The sequence below is a fragment of the Saccostrea cucullata genome, unplaced genomic scaffold (genome assembly GCF_032062105.1).
Source record: "Saccostrea cucullata isolate Sc308-1 unplaced genomic scaffold, CSIRO_AGI_Scuc_v1 ctg100, whole genome shotgun sequence".
NCBI lineage: Eukaryota > Metazoa > Mollusca > Bivalvia > Ostreida > Ostreidae > Saccostrea > Saccostrea cuccullata.
The window spans coordinates 139,211-158,374 of record NW_026932392.1 but is presented as its reverse complement, the minus strand read 5'-3'; the positions used below and the strand labels follow the sequence as shown (position 1 = coordinate 158,374).

The 19,164-nt window shown below is 32.6% G+C and overlaps 2 protein-coding genes across 3 annotated transcripts; one reads left to right on the top strand and one right to left on the bottom strand.

Annotated features, from left to right (window-relative positions):
- The first annotated feature begins 2,467 nt into the window (after positions 1 to 2,467).
- Positions 2,468 to 6,603, top strand: LOC134235021 (protein odd-skipped-related 2-like). 2 transcript variants are annotated; one of them, XM_062717105.1, is made up of 6 exons: positions 2,468 to 2,604; positions 4,697 to 5,041; positions 5,170 to 5,329; positions 5,435 to 5,686; positions 6,082 to 6,181; positions 6,316 to 6,603. In XM_062717105.1, exons 1-6 carry the CDS (start codon positions 2,532 to 2,534, stop codon positions 6,385 to 6,387), a joined length of 1,002 nt encoding a protein of 333 aa, XP_062573089.1. In that variant the 5' UTR covers positions 2,468 to 2,531; the 3' UTR covers positions 6,388 to 6,603. The 2 variants fall into 2 exon arrangements, with proteins under 2 accessions (XP_062573089.1, XP_062573091.1); XM_062717107.1 differs by lacking the exon at positions 2,468 to 2,604 and adding an exon at positions 3,142 to 3,229 and having other exon boundaries at positions 6,316 to 6,602.
- Positions 6,604 to 10,399: 3,796 nt separating this feature from the next.
- Positions 10,400 to 17,531, bottom strand: LOC134235003 (succinate dehydrogenase [ubiquinone] flavoprotein subunit, mitochondrial-like). Its single transcript, XM_062717076.1, has 16 exons — positions 17,384 to 17,531; positions 16,924 to 17,019; positions 16,511 to 16,672; positions 16,075 to 16,218; positions 15,551 to 15,715; positions 15,204 to 15,352; positions 14,934 to 15,058; positions 14,620 to 14,788; positions 14,169 to 14,364; positions 13,701 to 13,898; positions 13,472 to 13,564; positions 13,170 to 13,268; positions 12,845 to 12,988; positions 12,264 to 12,374; positions 11,749 to 11,833; positions 10,400 to 10,747 (listed from the first exon to the last, which is right to left on the bottom strand). Exons 1-15 carry the CDS (start codon positions 17,489 to 17,491, stop codon positions 11,750 to 11,752), a joined length of 2,043 nt encoding a protein of 680 aa, XP_062573060.1. The 5' UTR covers positions 17,492 to 17,531; the 3' UTR covers positions 10,400 to 10,747; position 11,749.
- Positions 17,532 to 19,164: the final 1,633 nt, after the last annotated feature.

Below are 19,164 nucleotides of genomic sequence, written 5' to 3'. Positions count from 1 at the left end.
AAAAGCGGAAATTGGAAAGTCGACAGTAGCTGGTGCGCTGGGGGAGCAAAAATCCCGGGGTGATCCGGAAATCTACGACCAGGATCCTCTAAGTGTCCTCTTCCAGATGACTACTAGATTTCTATGCAACACCGATAGTATTTCTTGTTCAATGTGTATTAGTAACTTAGCCAGAGTTGCTAACAGTTTGTAGCAAAAACAGCTTTCTTTCCCCCCGATGCCAAGTGTTTCAGTTAATTAGGTAGGTAAAGTTTTGTTTGAACAGTGTGAAAGCAAAAAATATACCTGTTTTCATTTCGGAAAATTTTAAACAATCTCTTTAATTGTAAAATAAATAAATTGCAAAGAAGAAGGTGCGGTTTGGGCTTTATTGTGCCCTTAAAATGTAATGTTCTTATAAAAATATAAAATTGGCTTTAATAACAAGAGTTGAGTAGATGAATATGATAAATCATTAAAGAAAATGGCATGAAGGAGGACCTCTCTGGAAATATGACGTCATTAATTTGGTACATTTCTAAGTTTAATGCAGAAAACCCTCAGAATGGCTCATTTCTGCATGTGCTTATTTTCCTTTAGAGAATAGTGTCTGCTACCCTATGTTTGATAACATTTAACTATGACTGAGAGCAATACAAATAAGAACAAAGAATTTGTATAAAAAAAAAAAAAAAAAAAAAAAAAAAAATATTTATTAAAAAAAAACAAACAATAAAAAAATAGAGACTTGAGCAAGTCTACTATATCTTGTTCTTACTTTAAATTGATGGTTATGATTTTTCTTCATAGATTTTTTTTTTCATCCTTTCTTTTCAGAAGCTTCCGATAAACATTTATAAGCAAAAGCAAAATTCATGTCAACCCATTGGTTTCAATGTGAACCTTTGTTTGTAAATACATGTATATACTATATATTAAATACATACTTATTAATCATCATATCTTTCTATATTCTCTGTTCGTGACATACTAAGTATTGATACCCATAATTACCATTTTGGTAGACAGATGTGCTGACGACAGATTTAAATTTCTTCCGCACTAAAACAAATCCATTGATAATCAATATAGTACCAGATTACTATGTGTATAACCAACATTTTTATTTTATTTTTTAGTTATAATTACACAATAAGTTTCCTGTCATTTTTATCGTTGAAGATCTTAAAACAGTGTGATAACAGCCTAAATTCATTGTATCATATACATTGTAATATTATTTCATTGATGTCATAATTTGGTGACCAATTCTGCTGTCTTGTATTAGTATCATAATGATTTGATTTTACCTCTTTTGTGTACATGTTATGGTCATGGCTGGTATTAAAACAATGCAATAATTTTTAAAATGTACAAAAATACGTGTACGTCAGTGAGTAAAAATATACTTTACTAGTAAACGTGTAAAAATAAATTCAATGTAATTTAAGCTTCAATAGTAGACAAAGGACTCTGACAACTATAGTAATTCCCTGACAGTTATGACAACAGGGACATTTTCAGCTGACTTTAAAACAAAATTCACTTTATATTTATAACGCGTATAGCAGGCTCCATCTATTTTTTTTATTTATGAATTTTCATAGATTTATATTCTTAATATATTTAAACACAAGAATTTGTAACATAAAAATATTCCATACTAAAAGTAAATAGAGAGAGAGAGAATCTGATTTATGTAAGGAAAATCCAGATTCTGACAAACGGAAACTAATGTCAAATGAAACACGATTTCCCATGCAGACCCTGCCATGCCCCCGTATTAAACAAAATTTGAATTGACTGTGAGGTTTATACGACCGATAAAATTAACCAAAAAAATATAAAGAATGTACGTGAAATTTACAACTATAATGCCGGGGAGGAAAATTCGCGAGGAATGTTTAACCTAAAAGTCTGGTGAATTAACTAAGAGAAAGAAAAAAATAAAATATTCTGAGACAGTTAAACCAACATAATTGTCATTTTTTAATACGGTTAATCTACATGTTTGGACAATATATATACATGTAATTACCAATTTACCAACAATGAGATTTACGCGGGTACGTGGGTGAGTTTTTATGAGCAATTGATGATGACCTTCTCGCATCGTTAAGATGCCAGCGTCTTCCGCATAGTGGACTAGCTTGTGCCTGCTGACCAGGGTCGCCCGCTGTGTCTGGGTGAAGGGTGGGCGGGGGAATATGTAAAAACTCCGTTACCGGTCACAGGTAGAATGGAGGTACTTAAAATCTACAGTCATTTTACGCCAAGTGAGTCATCATCGCTAATCGCATCGTAAAGGTAAATAGATTCGCCTTCAATCGTTATGGTAAATATAACGTCGGCTCGTGTCGGCTATAAATCGGCACTGAGGATATCATTAGTATTCTAGCAAATTACCCGAATAGAATTGTTTACAAACTTTAAAACCCCCAATTGACAGTTTTCTTGCCAGTGATGGCCCCTATATATGTTGACGAATTCATTCAAAATGTTCAAATGCAAGTTCATTCCACTTGACTCTTGATGCGATTGTCGAATATTGTATGACAATGCCCAAATCATTTCTAATACGTAACGTAATGAAGAAAGAGGGGAGAAGTGATATAGGTACTACATGTAAGTTTCTTTTTAAAATTATTATTATTTAATATTTTTGTCCTTTTTTTTATTTCTTGTGTAGTATATTGAAAAAAGAATGTGAAAGATGCAATGTACATGTAGAATATAAATATAATTTATTCTTTTCAATACTAATTAACTTTCTTAAAAGAACAGAATATCTTTCGAAATCATTAATTTGAAAACTAAATGTTAGAAATAAGATGCAAATCGGTAACTTGACAAGCATTATTAATTTTTTTCTTTAAAAAAATAAAGTAAATACTAGTATTTTCACACTCTCCAAATTTTTTTTAATCCCAAATAAATCAATTCTTTGATAGCTGTAAATAAGTTTTAATTTCTTTTCCCATCTTTGATTAGAACTCAAAAAACAAAAGTCATGGGTAAAAGATATTAAAGTTGGATCGCAGAAATGTCATATTAACATAATTTATTGTGATTAAGTTAGTGGTTTTCCCCGGCTCTGTGCGCGGCGCTGCTAACATAAACAAGGTATCTGATGGCTCTCTCTGCATTCTGATTGGCTGGAATCTCTCGGGAGGCTGGAGAGAGCTTTAATATTCAAACAGCGCAGCATGCCATAGATAATATATAATTGGATTTTAAGTCCGCGAGTAAGGTGGGTATTTTTTTTTCAATTTCGGTGTTTTTAACTTCTATGTTTTTCATTTCTACCTAGGATTAGAACTTTTTTGTTAAGATTATAATTTTTAATTTTGTTTTATTTTATCAATCGAGTTAAAAAAATAAATTAACAAATAAACAAATAAATAAATATACATAAATCAAAGAGAATAGCCAATTTCAAGTGGAATCTTTTTAAAAATGAATGAAATATGTTTTCTTGCTTGTAGAGTTTGGGTTAATAATAAACGCATGATATATATAAAAGGGGAAAACCAACACAATTAATTGAATTGTTGAATATACTGCATTTTCTTAAAAATATATTTTATATGTTTGAAATTCAACAAACAAACACAAAAGAATGCAAAAAACATACAACTCATAATGAATAAAAGTTGTTATTTTGTCTAGATATTTATAAACAAATGACTTTTTTAAAATATAATTTATAAGCTTAAATGCTTTTGTTGGAAATGATTTGTCAGGAAATTATTTACAATATGTAGTCAAACAACATTTACTGTGTTATAAACGATTAAATGATATGTAACCTCAAGAGAAACAAAAAAGTAAGATCTATTAATCTTAACTTGGGTTATAATTATTAAAAGGAAGAGAGAAGTAAACTTTACGTACAAGAGATGGGTATTTTTCCAAACCTTGACTTTTTTCTGGAGGATCCCGATAATATCGCACTGACTATCGTATATTCATCAAAAATAATATTGACGAAAATTAATGTTTTATTGTTTATTTATATTGCATATTTCTCTGAGGTATAAACATGGTTCTGGGAGAATGTTTTAAGTGCAGCCTTGGGTACTTTCTTTACTTAGTTTAATAGGTTTAGCTTCCGATATTGAATCAGTTGTTAAAACAAATGTTCAAAATCTAATTTTTCTACAATTAAGTCATAAAAATTCTTTTTACAATAAAGCATATCAGTCTTTATGACCGTCTTTTATTTATTTTTGCTTATACAAAGAAGTTTCAGTAGCCCACACCCATCTATGAGACAGGAGATAGAAAGCCTGTCATAAATTGCAGTGATTTACAATAATTCACAAACAAGAAGCGGTTTTAAATCTTGAAGTTGATTAACATTAAACGATTTCCCGTGCAGCTACCGTTTGACTTTTCCCACTTGCTATAAGAGGCCAAACGCAATGGAGCCATTTGGATGTTTGTTTTTGTCTTAAGCGGTCTTGTTTGGATCTTCACGAACCTCCTTAAGCTCTCTTCACACCCGCTTATGTCCACAATGTTGTTTGCCTTGCCACTGTCACTTAGTTTAAGGAGGCTCTGGAGTCTATCATCCTTGGTGTTATATTGCCACTTGTCTCCAATATCTACCGTTAATATTGTAAAATAAACAAACCCAATATCTGAAATCACCAAAATTAATATCTTCAGTTTATCTATTCAATTAATTCCGACATCCTGTTTTATGCTTTTATAGCTCCTCATCTAGAAAGCACTACAAAAACGACCTTCATGGAAACATCATTCCCAGAATACATGATTTCACATCCGGGGCTGTCCCCACAGCTTTTGTCAGCGTCGCCATACCGTATTCCCAAACCATGGCAACGACATACAGTTTCACCAGCTGACCTTTACCCTGAAGGAAATTATCACGTGCCTTTGTCAGTTCTACCTTATTCCCCTTGCATGACGATCAACACATTTTCCTTGAACCACTGGAACTACTCACCAATGATGTCACTGATGAGAGGTGGTGACGCAATGGAAACAAATTCTTCCCCAAGAAGTTCAACGTCAAGCTTCATGCCAGTAAAGAAAGGTACAAGTATTTTCAAAACCAGACGAAATTATTAGTTTCAAAGAATTCTTAATGTTATCTATTTTTTTTGTTTATTTATTTGTGAAAAAAGGGTAGGGTGTATAACGTTGCGGTTTTTATCTTTGTAGAAAAATCCGAGAAACCTCGCTTTGATTTTGCAAACCTTGCAAAATCTGCTACAGAAAAAGACGATAAAGACGAGAGAGACAAAAGTGAACCAGATGATACAACCTACGGACAGGAAGCCAAAATCATCAGCAGTGTCATCATGAATTCTGGTTCTCTCAGGTAGATTTTTGCAATGGAGTCAACTTTTGGAAATTCCTTAATTCTTGTGAATATCAAACATTAGCTAGGTTGTTATTAATATGATTGTTGTTTATTTTTCGATAGGTATAACCCGATGACGAGTAGTTTCTCCCCTGTCAGTAGCCTTCCACCACGAGTGTTCGCCCCTGTGAAGAGACCACGTGGTCGAGGACCTGCCAGGACCAAGAAGGAATTCATCTGTAAATACTGTGGACGTCACTTCACCAAATCCTACAATCTTTTAATCCATGAACGGACGCACACGGACGAACGGCCTTATCCTTGTGAAATCTGTGGGAAGGCCTTCCGTCGACAGGATCATCTTAGGGACCACAGGTAAGCTGACGTAGTACACCAAATAGTTAGCCTGGTTCCCTGTCCCTGTTATGTTTCGTGTACGCCGTGGCACTAGGGCCAGGTGGACTACAATGGTTTCAGAACATTGGGTGTACTCCATATGGGTCTCCTGCCTTGGCGAGGATGACCAGGGTACCAGTCTAATCAAATAGTCTGCCAAAAGATGTGATCGTATGATATGGCTAAATGCAATCATAATGTGTTTGTTTAAATGTTCATGTATTTTTTTTTTATGAAAGATACTGCCTGAAAGTTTTATTAAAGCTATTACTTTATACTTGTTTATATGTAGATAAAATTAAATGCATATGGAAATGAAAGAAATTCAATATTAAGATTTATATTACATGTTAAGTATGGATCTTTTTTTCCAGATATATCCACTCCAAAGAGAAGCCGTTTAAGTGTTTGGAATGTGGGAAAGGGTTTTGTCAATCCAGAACTCTAGCTGTGCACAAATCACTTCATATGCAGGTATATTTACATTACATATTTTCATTACAATTTATTTCATTTGTTTTCGATATTTAGTGGGCAATTTCTCACCATACAAATGTTAACAGTATTGTGTCAGCTGCATTACTGAATTATATTTTATTGCTTTATAGCAACAATCGGGTCAAGCAAAATCCAGTAAAAGGGAAACAGTGTTGAAAGAGAACCCCTCCATCCAGCGATGAAAGACTTGTGGAAAGATATGAATTTTATCCTGGATCCGATTTCAGGTCTCTACATGCAGTGTTGGTGCACTAAAAGAATGACTGCGCCCCGTTCAACTATTTGAGTGACAAATGCGGCCGTGTGCAATATGTTTTTCTTTACAAGTAGCTGCTGAGAGAAGTTTTGTACATATATTGTTATTAAATTAAAAATGATAAATATTGGTGAAGATGTCTCTTGTATTTCGTCACGTAGTTTTTTTTCAAGGTCGTTTGTTTATATATAGAATTAGTGGCATTAATATTATCTTTACCTACTTAGATAAGCAGGTGTCTGGGAAAAGCTGAAATAAATCATATCAAGTTGGACTTATTTTAGTGTTTAAAAATCTTGTCAGCTGACCCCAGCTTCAAGTTTCCCACATCACCTGAGGTCACGTGACATAGGCTTGGTAGTAAAAGTTCTACCTCAGTAGCGCTTTGACATAATCTGAGCCCTGACCCTGTTACCCCTCCCATACAATTCTGCAATCTCAGCCACCGTGTACAAAACAGACGGTCTCCAGATCACGACAAATATTCTAAAAATGTGCTCACACATAATTGGACTTAATTGTTTTTAGTCAAATCTTAGACAAGGGAATGTGCCTTGTTTATATTTATATAACGAAACTGACGCCTCTCCCACAAGAGATCCGAGTAAAGGCGACATAAAGCACAAAAGATGTATTAGTAATGGAAATATAGCTACCCTAAAGTCATGTACACTTGTATTGGTTGTCGGCGTTCGTATCAATTTGAATCTCTAACTCTTGTGCTGTCCTTTTAGAAAACCTTTATTTTGTCAAATGAAAATCTGACAAATTTCTATTTTTGTAGATTTTTATTTGAAATATTAGAATACCTCTCCCAGCTTTCAGTTTAACTTTTCTGAGCTCTTCCTATTTTTAAGGCCCAGACAGGGTTATAGATTAGTCGAAGGTTCAGTGCGATTGGGTTTAAAATGTTTCTTCCTTCCTACGTACAAATGTCTTTTTTCTCATTCAGCCGTTTTATCTTTAACAGTATTTTGATGAATAAGAGTACCTAGTGTGCCTACACCAGCCCATGTTGGACCTATCCAAAATATTTTGGAATGCTATATGTAATGTGCGAATTTGTTTTAAATTTTAAAGTTTTGTTATAACAGATGTGTTGATTTATTTATAGCCAATTAAGATTAGATTAAATTCGTTCAACAACATAAAAATGTGTAATAACGGTTTAAAAGATTTTAAAATTCTGTTATGACAAATTTATTTTGTATAAATGATTTTTTTTTTGTAACGAATTAAATGCATTTAATTGAATTCAATACTCAGTGTAACGAATTGTAGAGTTCGTTTAAAAATGTATTTAATCCCTTTTAACCAATTTTAACCGTTTTAAACGAATTTCATTTGTTGCTCCATTCCATAACATTTTTTGATATGGGCTCCGTAAAAAGTATACCTACAGTGTTACTGTATAAAGTTACATTTTTTTTTATCATGGTGACGTGCAAAAACAAACAAAATATACTATATACTGTATAGATATTATAAATCATTTACAATTGCACCTTGCCCATTGGACCTTAAGGGCAAGTACGTACTTTGACATGGATTGCATTAGCAGATGTGATTTTTGTTCTCTAATGAAAAACTGACTTCTTTTTTTTTACCCTTTGTATATACATGTTTAAAAAATTAAAAACTGTGGAAAACTATCCAGCCTGCAGAAGATTACGAAGTTATAAAGAGGTGTCTTTAAGTCTTATGCATTAAAATTTTCCTTTGGTCAAAAAAAAAAAAAAAATAATGTGTGTACGTGTACACATTGATTATGTCTCCAACAGAACATCAACTACAATCTATATCCATCAAAACATTGAATCCAGAAGATACTGTAAACGTGTAAAACTATCAGACATTTTGCCAAACCTCCAACCAAATATTTTGCCTGTGGTCCAAATTGAGCAAACATTTTGGTTCTTGGGTCTGATGAAACGTTTATTGCCCTCGAACACAGTCAATAATTAATATCAGAATGTAAAATTGATAATTTTATAAATGTTTTATGATGCAATGCTTATTTTCAATGAAAAATATGAAAACTATTACTCGCTGCAATCGGTTAGAAATCCTAGAAATCCTATATGGTGTTGCCTACATTTCAATAAGGCACATTTAGAGATATAAAATCTAAATTGTTGCATGAAAAGATTAAAAATTCAAGCTTCATTTAGAGACTTTTTTAATCAAAGAATTATCCTTCCTGACTAAGGATCATCGATTATTGTTTACTCTCTTAAAAGGACATATTGGAACATTAATTAAGAAAATTTATTTGCATAAATACATTCCTTTTACAGATTTTATGAACCCTCCCCTTAAATTCTTACTGCGGTTATCAAATTCCCAAGTAAACTGGTCTTTTTTGTCGATCACTTTCTAATTTCAGAAATTCTGAAAGGAAAAGCTTTGGTGTATAAATTCATACATATAAAAGTTTTCAGTTTACAAGTCCACCCTAGATTTATCATGGATTTGATAAAAGAGAAAGGTCTAAAAAGTTTTTTTTATACTGGAGCTCCAATCAATTTATGGATATAAAAAATTAATTATTATCAAGGCTGTGGAATTTTTTTTTTGACCTGGACGTACATTGTCCTGTAGTTAAAGGGTTCATTGAAATAACTGTGACAGTGTTTACGTCACGATATTAAAAATCGTGATTGAGAATTGTTATTTTTGAGACCTAGCTGATCCCCGATCTTCCATTTTAGCTGGAAAGCGTGGCAGTCCGATGACAGACCAAACATTTCGGCTGCCGTTAGTGGTCCCCTCAGTACAAATAGCTCACTACTTGTGTCATATCTAAAAACATCATGTGATAGCTTTAAAAATGTTGTCAAAACATATAAAAACAGTATGCAATATTTTGTCATGTTTATAAAACGGTACTTGTTTTTAAAATAAAAACAAAAATCATGAAATTCAATTTTTTCGCTGATGTCAGGTTCTTCGGAATTAGTAGAGAAAGCTTGATTTAATTTTTCACCATATTTGACATGTAAATTAATTTGACTGTAGTATACAAATATATACGCGAATGTTCAGATTTGATCAAATGGCATCATTCAAAGCAACATGGTTGCACAGGATAAATTCTTAAAATAGGATGAGAAAACTGCAAAATGGATTTTAACAATTGTTTCCTGGAGGTTTAAAAGAAGGTTTTTTGAGTTTGGCCATTTTCAGTCAGACTGTCGGAAGCACAAAAAATTAATTTTTGTTAGATGACATTAACCAAATATTTTTGAAAGTGAAATCAATAGATGGAAATTCAGAAAGTTCACTGTGACCTCATGAATTAAGATATAAAATTATATGTATCTTTGTCTTGAGTTGTGTGCTAGGTCTTATTAAACTGGACAAAAACTGTAGAATGGGTTACATTCTCAATATTTCTTTTTAGAAAAAATATATTTTACTGAGCAATGGCAACACAGTTCGTTGAAATCAAAAGCAAATTATGCCTCTCAGCATAGACTACTTGTTTTTCAAGTGTCCAAGTCTTATATGAACTGGGTAAAAACCTTTGTAATTAGCATTTTGAAAGGCTTTCAAAGAAATTTTGTTTTTAGTTATTTCCACACACGTTGTCTAAATTTACAGGGGATAAATACATGTACAAATATGTGTCCAATGTGTTGTCTTCTTGTGTACCAAGTGTTACTGAAATCAGACCAAAATTGTAGGAAAGGTGTTTCAACATGATAATAGTTATAATTTATATCAGATCAATGTACATGTACTCCTCTGCAAAAGGATGCTTGGCTTAAATTCCATGTTAAATTCCAAGTTGTGCTCTGCATATAAGCCATTTATTTTGATATCCCTATCCCACCAATATATGTATTCTGAAAAATTATGCCACTCATGGCTACTTAATTAATGTTGAAAGATTATGCTAACATTTAATCAAAGATCCCAAAAGAAAAACTTAACTATTAAAAAATGTCATATTATATTTGACAACAAAATGTACAAAACAAAAATCTTCCTGACATATGTAATAATTAACAAAGCATAATTCAATAAGTTAATACAAGCATTTAGGACCATGCCAAAAACTGTAGATACATTGTACAATGCATGATGTCTACACAGTTGAGGCATGTCTTCTCACTCTTCTGACTGGATTTTTTTAGGAGTATATCACCCTGAAACAGTAGATTCACTGATATTTTCCATTCCATTTCTTATGTCTTTTACATTGAACACACTTTCTTCTTATGAAGTCTCTTTCCAAAAATGATATTATGTTAGAGCTAACGAAATACACAGTCTCCACTTTACTGTAAAATCGACAAAAAATATTATTCAGACATGTGTATTGTTTTAAAGGTACTTGGACACAGATTTGAAGTCAATATTTTCTCTATAACATTACGACTTATATATTTAAATAGCATTTCACACAAAAATTAATTAAAAATATTATTTAAAAGTTATTAAAACTTCAATTTTTTTGGCGGGTTTGATCGACACATCCTTGCACTTTCACAAATTTTTAACTTATTCTTAATCCTTAAGAAAAGTGGCAATCTTGTTGTGTATTAATGAGAAATATTAAAACTTTTATCCAGAAAAATGATTTTATTCAGAGTAAAAATGTTAGAAAGCAAAACACCTTCACAAGTATTGTCATTCCGAACTAAGAGTTGCGTACAGAGATTAGCAAATCGAGCACACTCGTATTATGTACACAGTTTTTGTAAACAGGGCATGAGTTCTGTTATTGTTGATGTTTATAATTCTATGTGTGCGTTCAAACGTCACAGTCTGCTTACCACAACTGCATGGACTGACAATATATTTCGAACATGTCCACTCTGAATTTTCTGGATTATAGTATTAATATTTTTCATTTATACACAACAAGATTGCCACTTTTCCCTAAGGATTAAGAATAAAATTAATTTATGAAAGTGCAAGGATGTGTCAATCAAACCCGCCAAAAAAATTGAAATTTTAATATCTTTTATAAGAAATAAGATTTTTAATTAATTTTTGTGTGAAATGCTATTAAAATATATAGGTCGTAATATTATAGAGAAAATAATAACTTCAAATCTGTGTCCAAGTACCTTTAACTGTCAGAAAGAAATTTGACATTTTGGTGAACTGTAAAGATTATTATTTTTGAGATGAATTGAGAAAATGTCAGATAGAGAACAAATTCTTGAAAATTTATAATTTAAATTACCATCCAAATAATTATAAAAAGAGACATGGCTATAATGCATTTTTTTTAATTCTTTCATTTATTTATTAATTTTCTAAGGCTATGATTTACCTTAGTATGATCTGATTGCAGGTGGGACAGCTTCACATTCTTTATTTAGTGTGGTATCTATGACAGGCCTGTAGTCAAGGGTAGTCTAAAAGATAGAGAAAAGAAATTCAGTATTCCTGTAAATTCTACATGTACATAAATTACCAGAGATTCAAATTTGAGATACATGCAGTAGTTTTTCTAATACATTCTATGAATATAAAAAAAATATAGTATATATTGGTTACTACAACATTTAAATTCATATTTGTCTATCAGGACACTCAAGAGAAACATTCCAAAAAGGTTTCTTTTCTCTAAATGTGAATGGTTTTAACTTCTGAAATTACAAAGTTTCCACAAAACATCAAACTTTTTTTTTCAAATTATCTTTTACCAAAAAGATGTGTGAAAACCTAGTTGTAATGGGAAATGTTCCATTCTTACAATTTTTATCTGAATGACATTGTCAGTGTGCCATCCTTTCATGTTGAATTATACCAGTTTAATGTACAACAGCAAGATAGTTGACCAACCTTTCCTGTTTTATCTGTGTAGGACAGAGTGTGTTTTCTCCAGTGTTCATTCATTGGTTTCTCTTTTTGTCCCTCCAGGGGTTTACTGTAGTCATATTCATCTATCCTGTCCTGTTAAGGATAACGAAATGGCTCATTATATGAAAGCCTGTGCATAAGAGTTATTTACCTATTTTAAAATTGTACATAACATGTGGAAAGCAAGTTACTTTTAGATTTATGGGAATAGTAGCTTTTTTTACCATATAAATTGACCATCGTATTTTCAAATATCTGTAACTTTTAAATTCAAGGCATGCAAATGCTGATTTATTTGAAAAGTACATATTTGAGTAAAATCTTAATAACATAATACTACTAGGTTGACTAAAGTTTCTTGTTATTCAATGTATACAATGCCGACTTAAAATAAAATTTACTTACTTACTTACTTACTTACAAAGAAAATTAAAATAACAGACTTTTACATTATTGATTTTAATATTTAGTCCTCTCTCCACCCTTCTTAGAGAATTTACATATACATTGGATTGTATCTAATAAACAGTCCTTTGTTTTAATGTTTAATACATGACTTTTACCTTGAAGTCCTCTCTGGAGTGAGCTCCCCTACTCTCCTTTCTGGCCTCAGCTGAGACAATGGTTTGTAGAGCATTAATCATCAGGTTCTGTAACTCCAGTGTCTCTACTAGATCTGTGTTCCAAATCATTCCTCTGTCAGAAAGCTGAAAAACACACAATACTTCTTAAATTCATTTGTTGATACATAAGGAAATATATACTCTCATGTTTCTATTTATGAGGAAATAACTGAGATTGAGTTTGTTTGTTTGTTTGGTTTTTTTTAAATAAATAATGATACATTAACATTGTCTATTTCTTTCATTATGGCTTTTTACTACATACCTTAACATCATCCATCTCTTTGTTTATGGCATACATTTTATCCACTCCCTCCTTTAATGAAGGTCCCTCTCTGAACACTGCAGCATGGTTCTGCATGGCCTATTTAATGCCAACAATAATAAATCATTCTTTAACAGTTGGTACATGTGTGCCAGAAAGAGTAAAAGGCAAAAAGCATTTCAAACGAACATAATTTGCTGACATATGCAATTGCAATGGTTCAATAAAGCATAACACAGAAGGTTTCTGGATTAAAAAAATATCAACATCTCTAAAGACCATTTCTAGATGCAATACGCCACCTTTTGCATTTTGAGTCTCAAGTCGGCAGTTGTCTGGCTTCCATTTGCATGTCGCAGCTTGTCAATGTTAGCTACTGATTCCTCTCCAGCATTCTATCAAAAGCAGAAATTAATATTGGAGTAAATGTACTCAGATTCTGCTTTAATCATGTATTCAAGAAGTTATCCTTTTGTTTTCAATGATAAATGCATCTTACTGTTCATCTTCAGAAGAAAGACAAGGGTCTACCTGACTGATTTTGCCAATGGTCTCTCCAGGTTTGTTTTCTGCAGTAATGGTGTTAGCACAGGCCCTGCCAAAGACGACCAGATCTAGCAGAGAATTAGCTCCCAGTCGGTTAGCACCGTGTACAGAGGCACAGGCAGCCTCTCCACAGGAATACAGTCCTGGTACAACGCGGTCCTTACCATTGACATACTCAATCACCTGTCAATGGTTTATATACATTCATGGAAATGTTTACAGAGAACAAAATAAATTTCATATTAATGTACATTCACTAAATGGACTGTATATTTAAAAATTTAATTGATGAATAGCTTTCATACTTGTTAAAATATATCATATAAATTTCTCCTTCAGATTTTGTCATTGTTTTATCATTAGATCATCATAATTTTCTTTTCAATTTTTTTTTATAATTTAACTTTCAAATTCTTTTCAAAAATGCTGTAAAGTTCAGTATTCTATACAGACCTGCCCCTTGTAGTTAGTGGGTGTGCCTCCCATGTTGTAGTGTACAGTGGGCAGGACAGGAATAGGATCCCTTGTCACATCAACGCCAGCAAAGATCATGGCAGTCTCCGAGATTCCAGGCAGGCGTGTCTTTAACACCTCAGCAGGAAGGTGGGACAGCTGAAGGAATACATGGTCCTTCTCTGGGCCTACACCTCTACAATACAATATTTCTGTCATTGTGATTTTGTACAATTATTTCTACTGGATTATTTAACCAAATTATGAAAACAAGGAATTTTTTTTAGATACATGTATAAAAAAATTTTTCTGTACTTATAGAGCACACGGGGCCTGTATTACAAAAGGATCAACTATATGATAAAAATGTTTATGTGTTTCTAAACTTCTAACCGTAATTTGTCTTGATAAAAAAAAAAATCAAGTTAAAAATGGGTCACAAAAATCTTACCTTCCTTCTCTGATTTCAATGGTACTAGCCCGGGACACAACATCTCGGGAGGCCAGATCTTTGGCAGAGGGGGCATACCGCTCCATGTAGCGCTCACCCTTAGAGTTAATGAGGTAGCCCCCCTCTCCACGGGATCCCTCAGTGATCAGACATCCAGCCCCGTATATACCTAAAATACCCAATCTAAGTGCGGTTAACATAAAGTGCTAGGATATCAGACAAAGTACTGCCTTTACTTGTCTGTTAAAATGTAGCAAGATATCTGCTACTTACTAATACAACTGAAGGATTAATATTAGGAAGCAGTGACTAACCAGTAGGGTGAAACTGTATAAACTCCATGTCTTCATTAGGCAGTCCAGCCCTGGCCACCATGGCAGTACCATCACCAGTGCAGGTGTGTGCTGAAGTGCAGGAGAAATAGGCCCGCCCATATCCTCTGTAATTCAACAAACACAGAGAAAGTGTATTCATTGTATCAAATGAACCAAAGTATTCTTGTTCTATAAATAAGCTTGAAGAGTATGTATATTAATATGTATTCATTTCATTTTAGAAATCATATAAGTTTAACACAAGTTTACCCTGTTGCTAGAACTGTGTTCTTAGCTCGGAATCTGTGGATTGTACCATCCTCTAAACAAAGGGCAATAACTCCTCTACATTCCCCTTCTTCCATAATCAGATCAAGTGCGAAATATTCAATAAAGTAGGATGTGTCATATTTCAGGGACTGTAATAAGACAATAAACATCATATCATGTGCAAATGATTTTTTTAAGGTAATGAAAAATCTATGGAAAGGAAATATGTCATGAGTTTCTGATTTGCACATTTAATGAATTTTTCGAAAGTACAGCTTTTTCATCTTTAATAGCTGTCTCTCTGGACACTATAGGACATAATAAAGTTATCTTGTAGAAATATTTACTCTTCCGTAGAGTGTGTGGAGCAGAGAGTGACCAGTTCTGTCAGCCACACAGCAGCAACGGTGAGCTTGTCCACCTTTTCCGTAGTTGATACTTTGACCTCCAAATGCACGCTGATAAATTTTACCATTCTCCAGTCTACTGAATGGCATTCCATAATTTTCCAGCTTAAAAATACATTACAGTTTAAATAAAACCAATCCCATAATAATAAATGTAAAAATTTACAGGTACTGTAAATTCACATATTTTCTTGGGGTCAGATTTTCAAGGTTTGAGAAAGAAATATTAGTTTGTTGGGATTTTATTTCATGGTTGGAGAAGAGTTGAGCAGTGATGCATGTGTAATTTTACATTTCCTGGTGGTCATGAATTCGACAGTATATCCATACCTCGAAGACAACGAATTTTAATCCCCACAAAAATTAGTGATTTCACAGTATGTTAATTTCTTAAACCTCAATGTTTAAAAATCTTTCATGCGATCCAGATCTTTAAGTCTTTCACTATGTAGGATATAACTTACCTCAATGACAGCTTTGGGAGCTTCCTCACACATGTAGTGAATGGCGTCCTGGTCTCCTAACCAATCAGAACCCTTTACAGTGTCGTAGAAGTGATAATGCCAGTGATCCTCCTCCATGTGCCCCAGGGCTGCATTGATACCTCCCTATGTGGAAGAATATTGATCTTAGTTGTACTTGTTCATTTGATATTAAACCCCATTCCCCTTCTCCCCCCTTTCAAAAGTATGACAGCAGTAAAACACCAAGCAGAGACCTCATTACATGTATGAACTTCTAACTTTTCAATTTTCCATATCAGTAGTTGAGATTTTTCAACATGACATGGCCAGATTGTCCACTATATGACTCATACCAAAATCAGTTGAAAATCAGTAGTCAAGCTGGATTTAAAACAAATTTACTTTGTATTCTAGAATTTTGATCATAATGGCTGACCTGTGCTGCAACTGTGTGTGAACGTGTTGGAAACAGTTTTGTTATGCATGCTGTTTTAAATCCTTCATTGGCCAAACCAAACGCTGCTCTTAATCCAGCCCCTCCTGCACCAACCACCACTGCATCAAAAGTGTGGTCAACTACAGGATACTGCTTTGAGATCTACAATTATGTAGCATAATAACATTAATGGGAAACTCTTCTAAATAACAATTCTAGAAAATAAAATCATCTGATATTATCTAACATGTTTTAAGACAAATAAATAACTGCAGAAAGCTTGATACATGTATTGTAAAGAATGATAAAGATTTTCTATTGTATTTAAAGGAACAGATGCAAGATTAAAAGACATTTACAATTCCCAAATCAAAGAGAGTTGTCATACATTACACAATCACATTTTTGTTTACCTTGTCACCTGATGTTGAAGATTGGTTTGTTCTTTGAAATTTGAAATGAAAATCCCTAGATCCTGAGGCTGTGACTGGTTTAACTACCTTCGTTAGCTGTAAGTGTAGAATAAGAATGAGAAGGAAACTTAATAATATATACATATACCCCCTAGTGAAGAGAAAATTCGAAAGTCCACAAATCGCCATCTTACATTAATAAATAAATTATAAATAATGATATGAAATATGTATATGAATAATAGCAAAATTCAGCGTCTGCAATATCGTCGATAATGAGACATAATAAACACAGACACCATACACTGATACAGTTTCTCTGTCCTTCACCAATGTTTTTGGGTTATGCAACTATTTTTACCCATGTTGCTGTCACGTAAGCATATAACATTTCAAAAACAACAACAACAACAATTCACTATATCAAGATAAGTAAGATCGGCATTTTTTGAACACTCACAAGGTTTGTTAAAGCTGATTTCTGCATAATAGTTCCTGGTAACTTCAGAGCCGATGCCATCCTTCTCCCCGGAAATCTTATGTTCTTCTGACCTCCGAGCATGCGCATTTATGTTAAACATACCCATTACAAAACATTGTTGTATAACTAATACGCAAAAACATTTCATTGCCAATAAAATCTTATTAAACTCTGTTGAAAATAATTGAACCGTAACAAGAAACTCTTTGTTAAATAAAAAAGACAAGAAGAAACGTTTCAGAACCAATGTATTGTAAATTCAACTACGGATCTACCCCCCCTTTCTAAAGTTTTTTTTTTTCAAAAGGGAGGGGGAGGGATATACGTAAGTGTGAAAGAAATGCACACTGTGGCTGATGCTTTTCTTTTTAATTATTTTTTTCTTTTCCCCAAAGTGCATGTAAAGTATATGACCAAAATGTTTGTCCTTATTTTGTTTGTTCGATATACATTAAATTTAGAACTTAGCCTAATCATTGCATTTCTTTACAATTATTTTTCTGAGATGTTAAAGTGAAATTTGAAACATTGTTCATTGACAATAATTTATGAAATCAAAGAAAGCATCAAATACAAGATATCTGATTAAAATAATTATCTAAAGTCGAAAATATTGTAATTTTCAAGGGATAGAAATAGTTCAGTATTTTGTAAATGTGAGCATGAAGAAACTACAAACAATTCTGCATTAATTATGTGTTTTGTTTTTTTTTGTTTTTTTTTTTTTAGCTCCAAATACTGTTGCAATATTCTTTTTTAAATTAAAATATGCAAGTATTTTTTTCTTAAGAAAATAAAGGTAAAGGAAATGACGACTCTTTAAATTATAAATAAGTACAATGTTGTTTTTTTTTTTTTTTTTTTTTTTTTTTTTTTATCAAAAATTGTTCGTCAAAATTCCAACTCTGTAATTCATAAAATGTACACGTCATTTATGTAAATTGTAAATCGTAATTTCATAATTTGTCCATTTGTTCTATCATATTTTGTTAATTGTAAATTATCCAACATAACTTGAAAAGTTTAAAATGTAAATGCATGCAAGTTATGTCAATGATCAGGTATTTTTCTCTATGAATTGTTTTACTGAATATAAATAATAATGTCTCATTTCCCCATGTGCACTTTCTAACACAACCACAAATAGATCGGCCGCTGCTGCACGGCCGATACCAAATACTCTCTCGTCTTTCTGATCTGCTATCGATTGCCAAGTAAGACTTATATAGTATAAAGCCTGTGCCTGAGTGAAGATGGCTGAGAATTTACATAAAATCTTTCAGTAGAAGGTTAGGGTGAAACTGAAGACGTTTCTGGGTTACAATAAATTTACTTTACCGGACTTGGTCATTTGTCATTAAAATGTTGGAGACGAGTGTTGCTTCATATTATTTTAGATGCTGATGCTGATGCTTATTAAGGATAAATAACACAAACAAACTTTTCCCCCAGAAAGTGAATAATCTTTATGTATTCTGAAGCCATTCTCACTAAAGAAGAAATATTCGACCATCTAACAATTTTATGATTGAACAATTCACCAAAATTTGGGGGAAAGTTGGAAAATGTATGTTTCCAGTTCAATATTTTCTTTAAAGTTTCTAATTTATTTTACCATCTTTATGAACAACATGTATTTATAAAGGTATGCAGATCATTATCCTGGGTCAAACCAAAAATCAGTTAATTATTTACTAGCACAGTAGACACGTCCGGAAACCAATGGAAAGGGATATTCATTATGTTTAGCGACCATTTCC

Coding starts and splice junctions, on each gene's coding strand:
- LOC134235003 (XM_062717076.1), bottom strand. CDS start 17,491: ATGCGCATGCTCGGAGGTCAGAAGAACATAAGATTTCCGGGGAGAAGG. Junction 17,020..17,383: donor AATCAGCTTTAACAAACCTT/GTGAGTGTTCAA, acceptor CTACACTTACAG/CTAACGAAGGTAGTTAAACC. Junction 16,219..16,510: donor CACACACAGTTGCAGCACAG/GTCAGCCATTAT, acceptor TCTTCCACATAG/GGAGGTATCAATGCAGCCCT.
- LOC134235021 (XM_062717105.1), top strand. CDS start 2,532: ATGACAATGCCCAAATCATTTCTAATACGTAACGTAATGAAGAAAGAG. Junction 5,042..5,169: donor CTTCATGCCAGTAAAGAAAG/GTACAAGTATTT, acceptor TTATCTTTGTAG/AAAAATCCGAGAAACCTCGC. Junction 5,687..6,081: donor GATCATCTTAGGGACCACAG/GTAAGCTGACGT, acceptor CTTTTTTTCCAG/ATATATCCACTCCAAAGAGA.